Source organism: Chenopodium quinoa, unplaced genomic scaffold (assembly GCF_001683475.1).
Source record: "Chenopodium quinoa cultivar QQ74 unplaced genomic scaffold, ASM168347v1, whole genome shotgun sequence".
Lineage (NCBI taxonomy): Eukaryota > Viridiplantae > Streptophyta > Magnoliopsida > Caryophyllales > Amaranthaceae > Chenopodium > Chenopodium quinoa.
In genome coordinates, this window is record NW_018742963.1 from 19,592 (window position 1) to 35,267 (window position 15,676).

Below are 15,676 nucleotides of genomic sequence, written 5' to 3' on the forward strand. Positions count from 1 at the left end.
ACTAATTTACAATATTTATACCAAGCATAACTTGGTGTAGTGATAAGGTTTATATCTCACAATCATGAGGTTGTAGGATCAAACCTCACTAGAGACACTTTAGGGTGGAGATTCCTTTACCCTTCCCCCCTCCCACTTCTAAAGTGCCTAGTCCACTAACCCGGATCGAGGGGACCTGTGAGAGGCTCCGACCCGGTAAGACTTATGAGAGGTTCCGACCCGATAGGACCTTTCCTTTACCAAAAAAAAAAAAAATAAAAAAATTCCTGATTTACAATGTTTATATCCACTTGATTCACCTTTAGCCGGCTATACGAGTAAGTGAGACTCGAGTTATGTTGTGTCAGTTTTTACCGACTCTACGATTCTTTCTGCACAGTTTACAACAGACCATTAGCCCTAAGCACTAAGAAGACCTTATACAATTATAGGCCCATCAATATATTTTGAACAACCCAAGGCCCTCAATACATATAAAACCCAATCACCATAAACCCTGCTTTTATAGCTGAGCCATTTCTTCTTCTAGGGTTTCCACTCTCTCAATTTCGCCGTTGTTGCAGCAAACACTCACCTCAGAAGCGCAGAAATGGGTACGATTTCTCTTTCTCTCTCCTCCATTTTCGATGAATTCAAGCTTATTCAATGTCTTCAAACTTTAGTTTTTGATTCAATTTAACAATTTTTGTGTTAAAATTTGCAGCAAGAATCAAACCCCATGAGTTGAGGCAGAAGCCTAAGGCTGACTTGTTGAATCAGCTCAAGGATCTCAAGGCTGAGCTCGCTCTTCTTCGTGTTGCTAAGGTTACCGGCGGTGCTCCTAACAAGCTCTCAAAGATGTATGTTTTGATTTCAATTTTCTAGGGTTTTCAATTATAGGGTTTTTTTGTATGATTTGATTGTATTAATTGGGTTTTTTTGGGGTTTTTGCAGTAAGGTGGTGAGATTAGGGATTGCGCAAGTATTGACAGTGATGTCACAGAAGCAGAAGTCGGCATTGAGGGAAGCATACAAGAAGAAGAAGTTCTTGCCGCTTGATCTTCGTCCCAAGAAGACCCGTGCCATTCGTCGTCGCCTCACTAAGCATCAGGTATTATTTCTATCTCATGTTATACTGTTTTGCCAATTTGATTTGTTCAATTAAATATATAAATTTGTTTATTGTGTTGTTGTGGATAATATTGTGAGGTTTTGAATCTACATTCATTATTGCACATTGTATTTGGGTTTGATTGTATTAGTATGTCGTTGAATGTTGAGTGAAATGGATTTACGTCTATGTTATATAGATTAGATTGAAGGGAATTAAGGTTGTCATTGGCATTTTGATTTTGAGGTTGAATGTTGAAGTGCTATGTCATTTGATTGATTCTTTTTACATTAATATTAAGAGTGATGGTAATGGTTAGTACGAGTGAAGCGGCTGCACGCTAGTATATTAGGTTCGGTAACTATAGGGAGGCATGGGTAAATTACAAATTTTTGTTGGTTTTGAGAGAAGCACAGGCTGTGTTCTGAAATGCTCTTTGAATGATTTTCTTTTATATCTTTACACCCTGAATAAGGGGTTGGATTAATTTTTAGTTCTGCATATATTATTGAAATAAATGTGTTGTTTTGAAGATGGATTTTATTTGTCTTGTCATTTATTTAGCTTTTAAGCTAGGTCATATGTGGTGCTCCAAACACCTCTCTTATTGGCAGTTTTTTTTTACCCGTCTTTTCGACCCGTTCCTGTTTATTTGAGCCTATGAGCTCTAGATTTTGAACCTTAATTAAGAAGGGAAAATTTAAAAAAGAAGGGTTAGGGAGTTTGTTAAGTTTAGAGGTGTAAGCTGATGTGAGCTGTGCAGTGCTACAAGCCAAAGTACATCACTTGTCAACAAAACTTTTCATGAATATTTGAATTGACCTGATGGAGATGCTCATATAATACGAGTATTAGACATTTAGGAGGTGGTAATCATTCTAAATTGCATTGTTGGATATGTTAGAATGGAAGGAGTTGTGGCAGTTATGATAATTTCTACGAAGTTTATGAGAAAATAGTTATGTCAGTTTGTAGGCATGATAGTTCTGATTTTAATTCTCTTGTTTACGCATAGCTGTTGACCTCTTGTCGGAGAAGGTTAGTATTTTGCCATCAACCAAACTTTGAGTGTATGCTTCATTGCTTCCCTTGCTCAACTTGTTTAGCTGTTGCGACATTGTTGCCATTTGCATGTGTCACATCAAACAGTATAGGGTTTAGGGAAGCACAAGCTTGTGTTCTGAAATGCCATTCTTTGAATGATTTTCATTTATATCTTTACACCTTGAATAAGGGGTTGGATTAATTTTGATTTCAGCGCAGATTATTGAAATCAATGTGTTGTTTTGAATGATTTTCATTTACATCTTAAGCTTAACTGTTGATCTCTGTTGGTGGTAAGCGACGTTGATTGTCATGCCCCAATATGATACCCCGTGGAGGAGTGTGATATTGACACTATTTGCATGTATCAGTGTATCACATGAAAGAGTCCATGTCTCGGGTGTTCTAATTAAAGTGTTATTGCTGGTCATTCCTTTTTTGGGGTGTGGTAGAGTTGAGATAGAAGGTTTTATGCTGTAAACGTGTTCAATCATCCATAAATCTCTTGCCCAACCTGATGAGCTGTTGAAGCATTTGATGTTGATGGTATTTGTTAGTGTCACATGAAAGAGTCCATGCCCCAAATGATCTAATCAAAGTGAAAGTGTTATAACTTTTCGTTCCTTATTTTGGTGTTGGAAAGTCTATTCTAGGATAGAGATTCAATGTTGTAAACATGTTCATTAAATTTATTTTAGTATAATGAGGTCTTAAAATGTGTAGTTCTCTCTTTCTTTTCTCAGGCATCTTTGAAGACCGAAAGGGAGAAGAAGAGGGAGAGATACTATCCCATGAGGAAGTATGCCATCAAGGTGTAGGCTACGTATCTATTATCTAAGGGGGTTTCTACATTCCATGAAATTTTTTGTTCCAATGTTCGTTAAACTTCTAAAAAGTGAGCTTCAATTTATGACATTAGCCAGTTTCTGCCAGCATTTTGTGTTGCTAAATAGAATCTTTGTTTGTGATCTATGATGAATTTTGACATAGAAAGGTGTTTAGATTCAATCTACTAGTGTTCACTTTTTAACATCTGCATGTGTTTATGATGTGGAGCAGGTTAGTTCGTCTTTACTATATACTCCGTAGACGTGCAAATTAATATTCTTGTTTTCGATCAATTCCAACCGTTGCCATTTACGGCAATTTAAAATTAATTGCAACCAGTTGCCTTTCAAATCTAATTTGAAATTTACCGCATTTTTCATTTGGTAAGGATCAATTATCATTTCACATTATTTGTTACTCTGTACAACTATTGTAGATCTATTTTAGTACATATGTTTCCGATTAATTGCATTTTTGGTCAATTATTAGTTCTTTTCAAACCCAAATGGAAAATGGAGAAAGTGTATTCTTTGAATTTTTATAGTTATCGTTATGAGTACAAATTTAGTAAGCTTGCCGCCGCTGGTGAAAATATCTTGCAAAATAATTAAATGTGGAGAAGTCGTAAAATATTTATACTGGTTCCTTCGCTCTTTTTTAAAATTACTGTTATTACCTCTTTCCTTATGACATAACTTCCTTTTCTTGAAATCACTCTCGATACGAGTAACGAAATGCCAATTGGATTAGGCAAAACTGTCCATTTTTATACCAAAATTTAGGTGTTTAAATCCATACCTAAAGCTCATAAAGTATGGAGAAGCTGGATGTGGTTCAAGTACGAAATACTCGGAAAAGAATAATATACATTCCTGGCCTCATGCCAATTAGCTAACCAAATACCTCCTATAGACTAGTGGTAGGTTTGTTATCTCACAGACTCACACCCAAGAGGTTATTGGAATCAAATCCACTAGAGGCACTTGCGATGGAGATTTCATTACCCTTTTCCCCAATTTTCAACTGATCTGCCTAATAACCTAGATTGGATTGACCTGTGAGAGGTTAAACCGGGCCCTTCTCCTTACCTTAAAATACTATGCCTCCTATAGGATTTTTAATCGAAAGTAAGAATCTCATAGTAATATGAATATTACTGTACTATGTACCTCTTGGGACTTTGAGAGCATATGAGAAATAACCTACTCTCTCCATCCCTTATTTTTTGCCTCATTTGACTTTTCACAGTCTCCAAAGTGTAACTAATATATCTCCATTACTATAAGCATAAAAATTATAATTTTTTGATATTAATAAAATATACAATGAGGCGATTCTAACAAGATCTCACTTGCATATTTTATCACTTATATATTGACAAGAATTCTTAGTCAAAGTTGTAAAAGTTTAGCCATATATTTATAATGGGCAAAAAATAAGGGATAGAGGAGCACTCTATATGACACTATGAAGAAGGGGATCGAGTATTACTAATTCTAATGGTTGGCAAAAGGAATTTGCTTGCAAACGTTAAAATTTTTATTTTAATATAGTAATTAATATATATTTACATGTCTTATTGATTAGCTTTGGCAATCAATTTTGCTTTGTGTAGCTAAAATTAGCTTGGTAATATTAATTAGATAGAAAAATATTGTTAACTAAAATTATAAATTAAAATTTAGGTTGACTTTCTCAATTAGCTTTTTAAATTTCATTCATTTAATTTATTAGTTTATTAATCTCCTATATTTTGAAAACTTTTGTCCAAGCTAATTTTAATTTTTAACTCCCATAATCAAGCTAGTAGTTAGTGATTTTAAAAGGAAAAATACACTTTAATAATCCCAACTATTGCTGATTTACTTCTAATAATCCCAACTAAGGTTTTTTTTTTTTAATAATCCTAACAATGGGATCAGTTTGCCTCTAATGATCCCAACCGGTCATTCAATGGGTCAATGACCTGTTATAACATATGACCATGACACGTGTCAACACGTAATTGGTCCAAATTTAAAAAAACAAAAAAAATAAAACCTAAAACACAACCAGTTAGCCACCCTAACCCTCACCGCGAGCCAAACCCTAACCTCCATCAGAAATCGGCCAGCCACCCCCCTTAACCACAAAATCGACCGGCCGGCCCTCTACCACCCGTTTAACCCACCCCAACCTCCGAAACCACCGACCCAGCCCACCTCGACCCCAAAAACACCAACCTAACCCACAACAACCCTCCCCTACTTGGATCCGCCACCATAACCGCTTCTCCTCCCTTCTCCCACCGCCAATACGGCCAATTTCGAGGGTGGGGAAAGGGAGGAGGGGCGATTTCGGTGGCGGAGGAAGGGGCGCTGATTTTTTTTTGTTTGAATGGTTTTCCGACAAAGGGGAGGGAAGGGAGGATAGTGGTTTAGGGGGTTGGGTGGATACGGTGTGTGTTTTGGGGGTTGGAAGGGTCGGGCGGCCATTTTCGAGGGGTTAGGGAGGTGGCCGGCCGGTTGGTTGTGGATTGGCTGAGAACAATGGGGGTTGGCTGGGATCAATTTCTGTTTTTTTTGTTTGTTTTTATTTTTTTTAAAATTAGGCTAATTATGTGCTGACATGTGGCGTTTAAAAAACAAAAAAAAAAAAAAACAAAAAAACAAAAAAACTAAAAAAACACTTTCAGCTGATAATTAGTTTTTGGGATCATTGGAGGCAAAGTCAGGGTATAGTTAGGATTTAAAAAATAAACCTTAGTTGAGATTATTCAAAGTGAATCGGCAATAGTTAGGATTATTAAAGTGTATTTTCCTTTTTAAATTGCAGACAAATCTTTAGCTACAACCGTTTGAATTCCAAGATAAATTAGCTTGTCATTAGAGTTTAACTCACAACATAAGAAAGCAATTAGAATTCTACTAGGGTTAATAGCTTAAATAATTTTTTTGATAATGGTATGAAGGAAAAGGACTCTAACTATATCTCAATTCTTATTATTGTTAGAACCTTATTAAGTGAGCTAAAAGCCCAAACCTCTATTTTAATATTTATATATAATTTTTCAATAATACTCCGTACTTTGTATACGTAGATCACAATTTAGAATCTTTGTTGACGTGTGTATAAACTACAGTATAGTAGTACTACAAGACAAGAGCAATAATAAGATGTAAACACAACTGTCTGTTTTTGTCCCATGACATACAAATCTAACTCAACTTAGTACCTCAGCATCTAACTCAATAATTGAAGAAAATTTTAAAATAGTTGTAGAAACATTAAATATAAACCTTAACATGTAATGGAATCGCAATCATGCTATAACATCTTTATCCTTTAAGAATTGAAGCAATGTTGTGAAGTCAAAACCTTAGTGAAGTTACTTTTAGAATTGAAGCAATAATGTTGTGAAGTCATCTGTTTATGAATTTTTTGAAGATTTTTTTTTTTTTTTTTTTTGAAGACAAACACGGGAGAATACTATATCAAAATCAATCTCCGCCAAAGTATGAAAACTTTGGGGGATTAAATCCATACAAACACGTTGTAATATATCCCCTAAATCCCATCTAGCAGCTAGATGGGCCACTGTATTCCCCGTCCGCCTTACATGAACACAACTAAAGTTATCAAGTGTACATTTGTATTTTGTTTTCTGGTATATTTGAGTGACAACGATGAGTTATCATTTAGTTTGGTTTTGAGCCGGTCTGTGAGAATTTAAGTCGGGTTAGATGAAATTTGTTATGAGTAATTAATTACAAGTTATCAATTATTTTACCCAACACTTAGTAAAAATAGCTAATATAACTATCTGAAAAAAATTAACAAAAACTAATCTATTCGGCTTATCAAACCCGTCAATACAATTAATTATAATAGCAATATTACTCACTAATTACCAAACATGACCTTAAACTCAAACGTATGGAGTTGCTAACCAAACCGCTTACCGCAATATTCAATACTTGGAGTCAAATAAGGTAGTGTGGAGTCAAATAAGGTAGTGTTTACTTCACCCAAATTTCAATTAATTTATATATCTATGTTATTGGCCCAAAAACTCTTATCTTATCTTATTAGATTTATTAGACATTATTGGACAATATAGGAGCTTTTATCATACAACTAAGTGTACCTTGTAATGCACCACAACCAATTATCACATTTCTCATTAGCATCAAAAGAGGATATTCATTTCACTTAATTTCTTATTTGCATAGACTTAGCAAATTTGTGAAGTTGATTGGTGAAAAGATCAGAGAAAAACTAATTTGTTCATTCATACAAATTAACAAATTGAGAACACGAATTCATTTGTACCGTGTAAGGCACAGTTGGTTCGTTGTATGGTAATGATCTTGGTTCGTAATCTTTATTTTATCTTATATGTATTTATCAACCTTAATTTCTATTACACAAATGAAGTGGAAGGCTGTAGTGTTCACCTATAAAGACCACAACATTCTTCTTCCTTAATTGGAATAAAAATTATTGAAAAAAAAATATATTGGAATATAAATTATTGAAAAAAAAAATAAAAAATCAATCAGCTAAGATATAAGGAAAGATTAATCAATTACCAAAGAAAAAGGAAAGATTAATTAATCATCAAAGAATTGCATAAATTAAAAATCAATTACTTGAATTAAGTCCAAAATTACATTATTTATTTTATTTCAATACAATCAATCAATTAATACATAACTCTAAATTCTCAATCAATCAATTAAGTTATACTTCCTCCGTTTTTTTATAGTTGCAACACACATTTTATTTCAATACAATCAATCAATTAATACATAACTCCGTTTTTTTTAAGAAAAGTATACCTCACATGATATAATACAATTAAAATGGGGTTAAGAGGTTGTTCGGAGTATAATCAGGTGAGCCATGAGCTTCAAATAAAGGTAATAGTACACTCACGATTAAAAACCTTCCTTTTATAGTATGTTACAACTATTGTGACATTTTTATTTTAGGAAAGTATTGCAACTATAAAGAAACGGAGGAAGTATAATCAAGATCATATATTAATAAGTTTGATATTATTGTTTTATACTATTGATGTTAATACATCAGGACGAAATACTGTCAATTAAATTCAAATTCGACGATTCGGTTCGCAACAATTCAGCAGCAGCAGGAATCGTCATCAGAGATAGCAACGAAACCCTCATCAAGGCATCTACTTTCAACCTCGGCAACACCAAAGTATTTATAGCAGAAGCTACGACTCTTCATAAAGGAGTCCAACTAGCTCTTCAATGTGGCATTCAGAATATTTAGATTGAAGGTGATAATCTATTAGTCATCAACTCAGTGAAAGACATTTGGGCAATCCCTTGGCAGATCGAGCATGTTATAAAAGATGTTCGGTCCCTCTTCTCACTCGGTTTCATAATTTGAGTATTCAACACATTTACCAAGAGGCAAATCGAGCAATAGATCGGATCGCTAATGTAGATCATTTAGTGTATGATAATATGGATATTGATATTTGTAATAGGTCTAGCCTATTCCCTATTCTTTTTTCTGATACGTTAGGAATTTCCCTCGTGAGAAGGGCTTCCTAATGTTATTTTCCTTACCTTCAAAAAAATAAAAAAAATATACAATGTTAGTCACCAAGCATAACTTGGTTTAGTGGTCAAGTTTGCATCTCACAACCAAGAGGTTGTGAGATTAAACCCCCACTAGAGACACTTTGGCGATGAGGATTCCCTTAGCTTTCCCGTCCACTTTCAAAGTGTCAAGCCTGATGTGTTAGGGCTAGACGCAAGACGCCTATTGTTATCTTTATTCACTCCCATTCCCGGGGCCGGAGATTCAAGTAAAGAAAGATAAGACGAGAAGAACATACCCTAATCTTAGCGTACAAATAATATATATATATATATATATATATATATATATATATATATATATATATATATATATATATATATATATATATATATAAAGAGTAAATATATCGGTACTAACCGATGCGCAGAAGTAGAAAGTTGGAAATTGTTTGGCATGTGAATCGATGAAATACGAACCACAAACAGAAAATACTGCCTGAAATTCACATGACTCGTGTAGAAGACCCCCTTCCCTGACGCTTAACGTGTAACTGTACAACTGCCTCAATCAAATCAAATACTTTACACTGTAACCAACCCTCTCCTATTTTACACCACCTCCCTCTTTCTCTCTTATTCTTCTTTCTTCGCCATTAATTCACTTTCATCTTCATCTTTATACCATTCATTTATTGCATAACTTATTATTATATTCATCATAATCATACTTTATAGTATCCCAGAATTAGATAACTTATATTATACCCCATCTCATTATTCAGTCTCATCTCTAACAAATTCCACCACTTTCTCCTTCTTCATCCTCGCAATTTTAATGGGTGTTCTTCGAATTTTTGATTTCTTCAGGTTCTGGGTTCTTTGGCGAAACGTTTCTTTCGGGTGTAAAATCAATACGTTTTTTTTAAGCCATATTACACTGACTGTTTCCAATTTTGCCTGTTTATTTTCACTTGATTGCTCCAGGTGAATCATCATCATCTTCTATGGGATTGTGATTGAAAGGTGAAATTTATTTTTGTTTTTTTGTTGGGATTGTGATTGAAAGGCAGAAACCATTTTAATGGCGCGAAATCCTATCTACTGAGTACCCAAATGGAGGAAGAAGAGCATGAACATCTTCTGCCATTGTTAAGGTCACAAGTAACTCCTCCACCACCTTTAACTCTATCCCCGCTTCCTGAAAATCATGAAGTTTCACTCTCTTTAACCCCTTCTGAATTCAAAGATCGCCTTATCTTTGGCTCCTTTCCTTCCTCTCCTAGAGACCCTTCAATTTCAATTCAATCCCCTTCTTCATCCACTCTCTTTGATGCCCTTTCTCTGCCTTCTTCGCCTTTTCCGTCTCCGTCTTCGGATTATCATCATCTTTCCTTCCTTTTTGATCCACAGTTAGCACAGCAATGTCAGGAACAACAGCAACAGCAGCCTCTGCAGGTGCCGCCGCTGCAGTGGCAACAGCAGCAGCAGCAGTGGCAACAGCAGCAGCAGCAGTGGCAGCAACAACAACTGCAACAGCAGTGGTTGGTTGATCCTAATTATCGCGGCAAGAAAACTAATCTTCACAGGTCTAAGACTGCCCCTGCTATGGCGGTTTTAAACAGTAATGATCAAAAGAAGGAAGATGGTATACCCCGACCTAGCTCTCAGTCTGTTGTTATACAAGCATTTGTGCTGCTATTGATTTATTTGTCATTTGGGGTTTTGATATATTGGTTGAATAGAACACATTTTTCAGTTAGGGAGACTCACCCAGTAATTGATGCATTGTATTTTTGCATTGTGACTATGTGTACTATTGGTTTATGGGGATATAACCCCTAATTCTGCTACAACTAAGTTGTTCTCAGTTTTGTTTGTGTTGGTTGGGTTTGGATTTATTGATATTTTGCTTAGTGGGATGGTTACTTATGTGTTAGACTTGCAAGAGAATTATCTTCTTAGGACGGTTAAGGCAGGGAAACGAGAGGATCAAGCGAAATCGGTGCTTGTTGATGTCAAGAAAGGGAGGATGAGGATAAGAATGAAGGTGGCATTGGCATTAGGTGTGGTGGTTATGTGTATTGGAGTTGGGGTGGGTGTTATGCATTTTGTTGAGAAGCTTGGATGGGTGGATTCACTTTATCTTTCTGTTATGTCAGTTACCACAGTGGGTTATGGTGATAGGGCATTTACGTCGTTGTCTGGTCGTTGCTTTGCATCAATTTGGTTGCTAGTATCTACACTCGCTGTTGCCCGTGCCTTTCTTTACTTGGCTGAGGCTAGAATTGACAAGCGTAATAGGCTGTTGGCAAAGCGGGTGCTTGGTCAGGACATGACCGTCTCACAGTTTCTTGCTGCTGATATGGACAACAATGGCTTTGTGAGGTATGAACCTGGTCTCTTACGTTAGATATTCTGCCTATCTTATTCTTGTTGTGTATTGATTTTGCAGAATAGTATGTTTAACTGTATAATCTTGTGAGCTTAACCTCTAGTTTAGTCTGTTAGGCACATTTGGACTGTTTATTGTTTACTACAAGTACATGTTCTTGGCTATCTTGCATATTTGGTGCAAAGTGAAAGGTTGAAATCATTGCTCATGAGTCATGACGCCATTATGCACTGAGATACAGCTGTCATATTGATTATTAAAGAGATTACAAATATTTATATGCTTAGAAAGTTTGAATAAACCTAATCTTCTACGTTGTATTGTATTTGATATTGATATTGATGTACATATTAGCAGAAGCCTTCTTGTTGTGGTACAAAACTTGATTCCTCAGCTACCAAATTGTCAAAATGGTAGTATGGATAGCTGCAATTCTAACTTTTTGATTTTTTTTTTTTTTTTTTTTTTTTTATCTCTGTTTTTGAAAGAACTGCCACATGATATACAAATACTCCATACTTTCTTGCTGGTCACAAAGGATGTATTCATCATACAAATCCAGTATCGAGTAATCTATCTTGCAAAGCCAATTAAGTACTAAATTAACAATAGTGGATGGTAAAACCATCCAATATTACTTTCTACCTAACCACAGTGTGCCATCACAATTAGAGTCAGGAGTAATTACCAAACCATTCTCTTCAAATCCCCATTTTTTTTTTTTTTAACAATTTATTTATAAATAGTCAACTCTTAACTGTTACCTGCTGAGAAAACTATTCTTTTTGTCTGTGAATTAAAGTTACACTTACAATGTTATTTTTTTTAAGATAACTGTAGTGTCTTGGGTGAGTGATGCTTTTGCAAACAAGATTTTAGAATTTACTTAAAGTTGATGGATTTTAACAGAGAGATAAGAGGTAAGAGAACTTAGTCTAATTGCAGTTATCTATCTGGGAGTAAGTGATTGTTTGCAACTTCTTCATGCCTCATCAATATGGCATGCTTTGCTTTCTTTATGCGTGAACATCCTTGTTCAGGCCTCATTTAAATAAACTATTGCATTTTGGATCATTTGCACAAACCCTATTTTAATTTGAAGGCTGATATTGCCGATATATAAATCAACCAAATTGGACCAAAGACTTGTCAACTTCATTTTGGCCCAGTTCTTGGTTTGCAGTCAGCCAATCATCATGATGTCGTCTCTTAGTGTTTTGTCTTCTTTGTCCATATATAAGATAAGGGGGGAAAAAAACAACCATAAAACTTCGATTTGTAATAAATCCTACAAAGCATCATGAGGTGACACTTACAACATATTTTTGATCTTTTTACTAATAATGCTAGGGTTGAATATTAAACAAAACTTGCTGAAATATAAGCTTGAAGCAACCTTGAGTAGCCTTCCTTTTCACTGGAAGATAAATATATAACCTACGTTTCTTTATGATGTTTTTCCCTCCGTCTCATAATACATTAACCTCGTTGGGTTTTTACGTGGGAATTAAGAAAGTTGGAAATTCCTTGAAACTAATGATTAGAAGTACATATGTGCATGTGGGGTTAGAGAGAGATAGAAGGAAAAAAAAAAGTAGTTGAGAATAATTGAAGAGATAGAGAGAGAGAGAGTGTTGGAAATTGATGTTAAAAGTACAAAAAAGAAAAGGAAAAAAGATGACAACTCATCAAAAAGAGGGTGATAATGTCAAAAAGTACAACCTTTAAATAGAAAGAGGTATTGTATTTTGGTTTACCCAAAAAGGAAAAGAGGCATTGTATTATGTGACGGAGGGAGTATTGTTTAAAATCATCATAAATTTCTACGAAATGGAATCTAATATTTTCTTAATAACTATATGAGATAAAAATACAATAGTGTCAGCGTGTTCCGAAATCTCAACTTTTAATTTTTTTTTTTTCATATTACTTATTCAAAGATATATAGATAAAATGTGTGCAATGAAAATTGTGTAAAAAGTGAATAGGAACAACTTTTTTGAAATGGAGGGAGTTTAACTTAGATTCAACTTGAGGGTTGTTTCCCTTTCTCGTTTCTCCTTAGCAGATATTTAACATCAACACATTCTAAGACTTTAGTCCTGCCGAAAAAGTGTTTCAAATGTTGTCAGTTTGTTTACAGAGCCAATGTCTGGGATCTTGGCTTGCTGGGTTTAGTGTTCATCCACTTCAGATCCTTGACCATTTGACAGCAAGAAATGTCTTTGCCCTAGATGGTGTTGTATAGAGTTGGATGTTTTTCATGCTCAGTCTTTCATATCTATTGTTTATCATTCCCTTTTAAGTTTTAACATACTCCATAATTAAGACTTAAGAGTGCACTTCAAGAAGTGAAGCTAGATCCTGAGATAAAATTAAGGCTGCATAGTTTTTTATCTCCATAGATGCAGCATTTGGGGTCTTAGGCTCTTAGAGCATCAACATCAATGATGATTTGCGTCCTTTTAGCTCACTTTTTTGGGTGGCTTTGAGAATCCTCATGGTCGTCATGGATGTGCAAGAGGATTGGAGGATCGACCGAGGAGCACTTAACGACCAAGGAGAACACTGAGATAAAACGAAATAGTTTTGTTGGAGGATGAATAAATGTTGAGCTGTGAGCCAAGATTGGAGCAGCATCATGTCTTGTGGTTGAGGGCTCCACTAAGTTTTGTGGAAATAATGATATGTGCTTATCACTCTCTTTTAATACTGATGCTAGTTCCAGTGACCTTTGAAGGAATTGTGAACTCACGAAATCTCAAGTGTTTATCTGTAAAAAAAAGAGAGAGGGGGGGGGGGGTTGGACTTACTCATCCACAAATCATTAGAAATATTATGCTCTTTCATTTGTTTGCTCATGCTCTAGTACATTCTGAATTCCTGCTTTCTTGCTTTCTGCTATTGGAAGTCAAATTGCAGCTCTTGCAATTATTTAACGTTAGATTGTAAATCCATGGCTCTTTCAATTGAATTAGGGCTTAGGAGTGTCTTTTCTTTCTCAAGTTTAAGTGGTTAGCTTGTCTTTTTATCTGATTTTATTACCTCCTTTTAGGCTGTTCTTTACTGGCTGTCAATTTTGTTGCTTTTGTGATATTCTAGCAATTTATGTGGCTACGCTAAAATCTGTGCTGGATAAGTGAGCGAGTGGCTAATTCTAGCAACTAATAGCGAGAATTGGCCTATTTACATTAAGGCTTAAGTTGATCTTAGTGAAAACACTTTGTCTACAGTCTAGAAACCTGTCTTGACTGATTGGGGGTAACTTCATGAAAATATTCTCCCGATATTTGGGGAAAGGATAGAGAAAGTTTCTCTATATTAGCCTACCTTCAAAATTTGAAAATATTTATATATCCAGTTTGTCCCTTGATTAAAATGTTATAAAGATTAACATAGATATTATAAATTACGAATGAGGGATGGACATTTGTCTACAGTCGATGCTTCATTGTTTGTTTCTTCAAGTCAAAGTGCTCTCTAAAATCCTTTCAATAGGCCCTTGGAATAGGTCTTGGTTTCTGTTATTTCCCATTGTACTTTGATATGTAATTTTAAAACTTGTGTAACATCCGAATATTAGTGGTTTTCTGCCGTTGATCCTTTTGTACAGTTTTGTTCCATTGTGCATGCTCAGTACGTTTGTTTTACGTGCAGTGGAACTGCATTGAATTTGTGTACTTCGTTTATTAGTTGAGCATAGGACGGGAAACACACTTAGTTATTCCGTCACCCATTACCCTCTTGGGCCTCTTCACTATATGGCTATATGCATATTAGAGTTTTGTTAATATTGAGTGGTATAAACAAAGACCCATAATTAATAGTATTAAGAGCTCCAACTATGTGGAATAACATATCCTTTTAGGAATCTTGTATTTACACTTGGAATTGTCAAGTTGTTTTATTTGAATATTTTGGGTGAGAAATTTAGAGCTATTCAACATTTATAGCATATGAATGTGTGGAACTGAGACTTATTTCTCTATTGGAATTACTTGCCTTTTTGATGACTTTTTTTGAAAGAAATAATTGTGGGGTATAATTTGAAATGAAATCTAGGGGAAAAAAAATTAGAATAGAGAGAAGAAATGTTATTGTTACTGGCTTACTGCTTGGAAAGTTCCTTTTCCAGTCTGAGCAAGAGACTAGTCTAGCATCATTGTACAGAATGAAAAGTTATATCTTGCTTCTAACTTTCTAAACGGAGCCAAATTCTTTACAACATTCAGAATTAACTACTTGGTTTACTGGAATTTTACAAGGGAACATCTTACCTCCTTCTGCCTGGGAATGTGTTGCATTTACTGATTTACATATTATGGCCATTCCTCTAATTCTTGTGCTATCATTGGTAGTCATTATTCACATCACCTTTTTTTCCCTTGTGGGTCTGTTGGATTAAGGTTGCGTAGGCAACTTGACCTTGCTAATTCTTGCTTCAGATAAGATTCGAATTTGATGTTGGCTATTGTTGTTATTTATCGGTATTATTGATTGTTCAATACGAAGGATTCTATGTTACTTGGACTCAGGTACCCATGCGCAACTTGGCTATTCTGTGAAAAAATTCCATGATTTTGGCCAAAATGAAGTGTTAAATTGTCCTGCCTCCTGCCAATAAATTAGTTTTGTTGCTTGGTATTGCTAAGGCTGGGAGTGATGATTAAGATAGGAAAATGTTATTATAGTTTTGATGAGTTACTGATCTTTTCCTTGATTGTTTTTTCAGCAAGTCAGAGTATGTAATCTACAAACTGAAGG

At 35.0% G+C, this 15,676-nt stretch overlaps 1 protein-coding gene and 1 pseudogene across 2 annotated transcripts; both read left to right on the forward strand.

Moving 5' to 3' along the window:
* Positions 1–438: 438 nt before the first annotated feature.
* On the forward strand, positions 439–3,211 carry LOC110728784 (60S ribosomal protein L35). 2 transcript variants are annotated; one of them, XM_021908434.1, is made up of 4 exons: positions 439–593; positions 704–839; positions 934–1,090; positions 2,858–3,211. In XM_021908434.1, exons 1-4 carry the CDS (start codon positions 590–592, stop codon positions 2,885–2,887), a joined length of 327 nt encoding a protein of 108 aa, XP_021764126.1. In that variant the 5' UTR covers positions 439–589; the 3' UTR covers positions 2,888–3,211. The 2 variants fall into 2 exon arrangements, with proteins under 2 accessions (XP_021764126.1, XP_021764125.1); XM_021908433.1 differs by having other exon boundaries at positions 440–593; positions 2,878–3,211.
* A 6,187-nt stretch (positions 3,212–9,398) lies between these two features.
* LOC110728783 lies at positions 9,399–15,675 on the forward strand (annotated as a pseudogene).
* Position 15,676: the final 1 nt, after the last annotated feature.

Coding starts and splice junctions, on each gene's coding strand:
- LOC110728784 (XM_021908433.1), top strand. Junction 840..933: donor CCTAACAAGCTCTCAAAGAT/GTATGTTTTGAT, acceptor GGGTTTTTGCAG/TAAGGTGGTGAGATTAGGGA. Junction 1,091..2,877: donor GTCGCCTCACTAAGCATCAG/GTATTATTTCTA, acceptor TTCTTTTCTCAG/GCATCTTTGAAGACCGAAAG.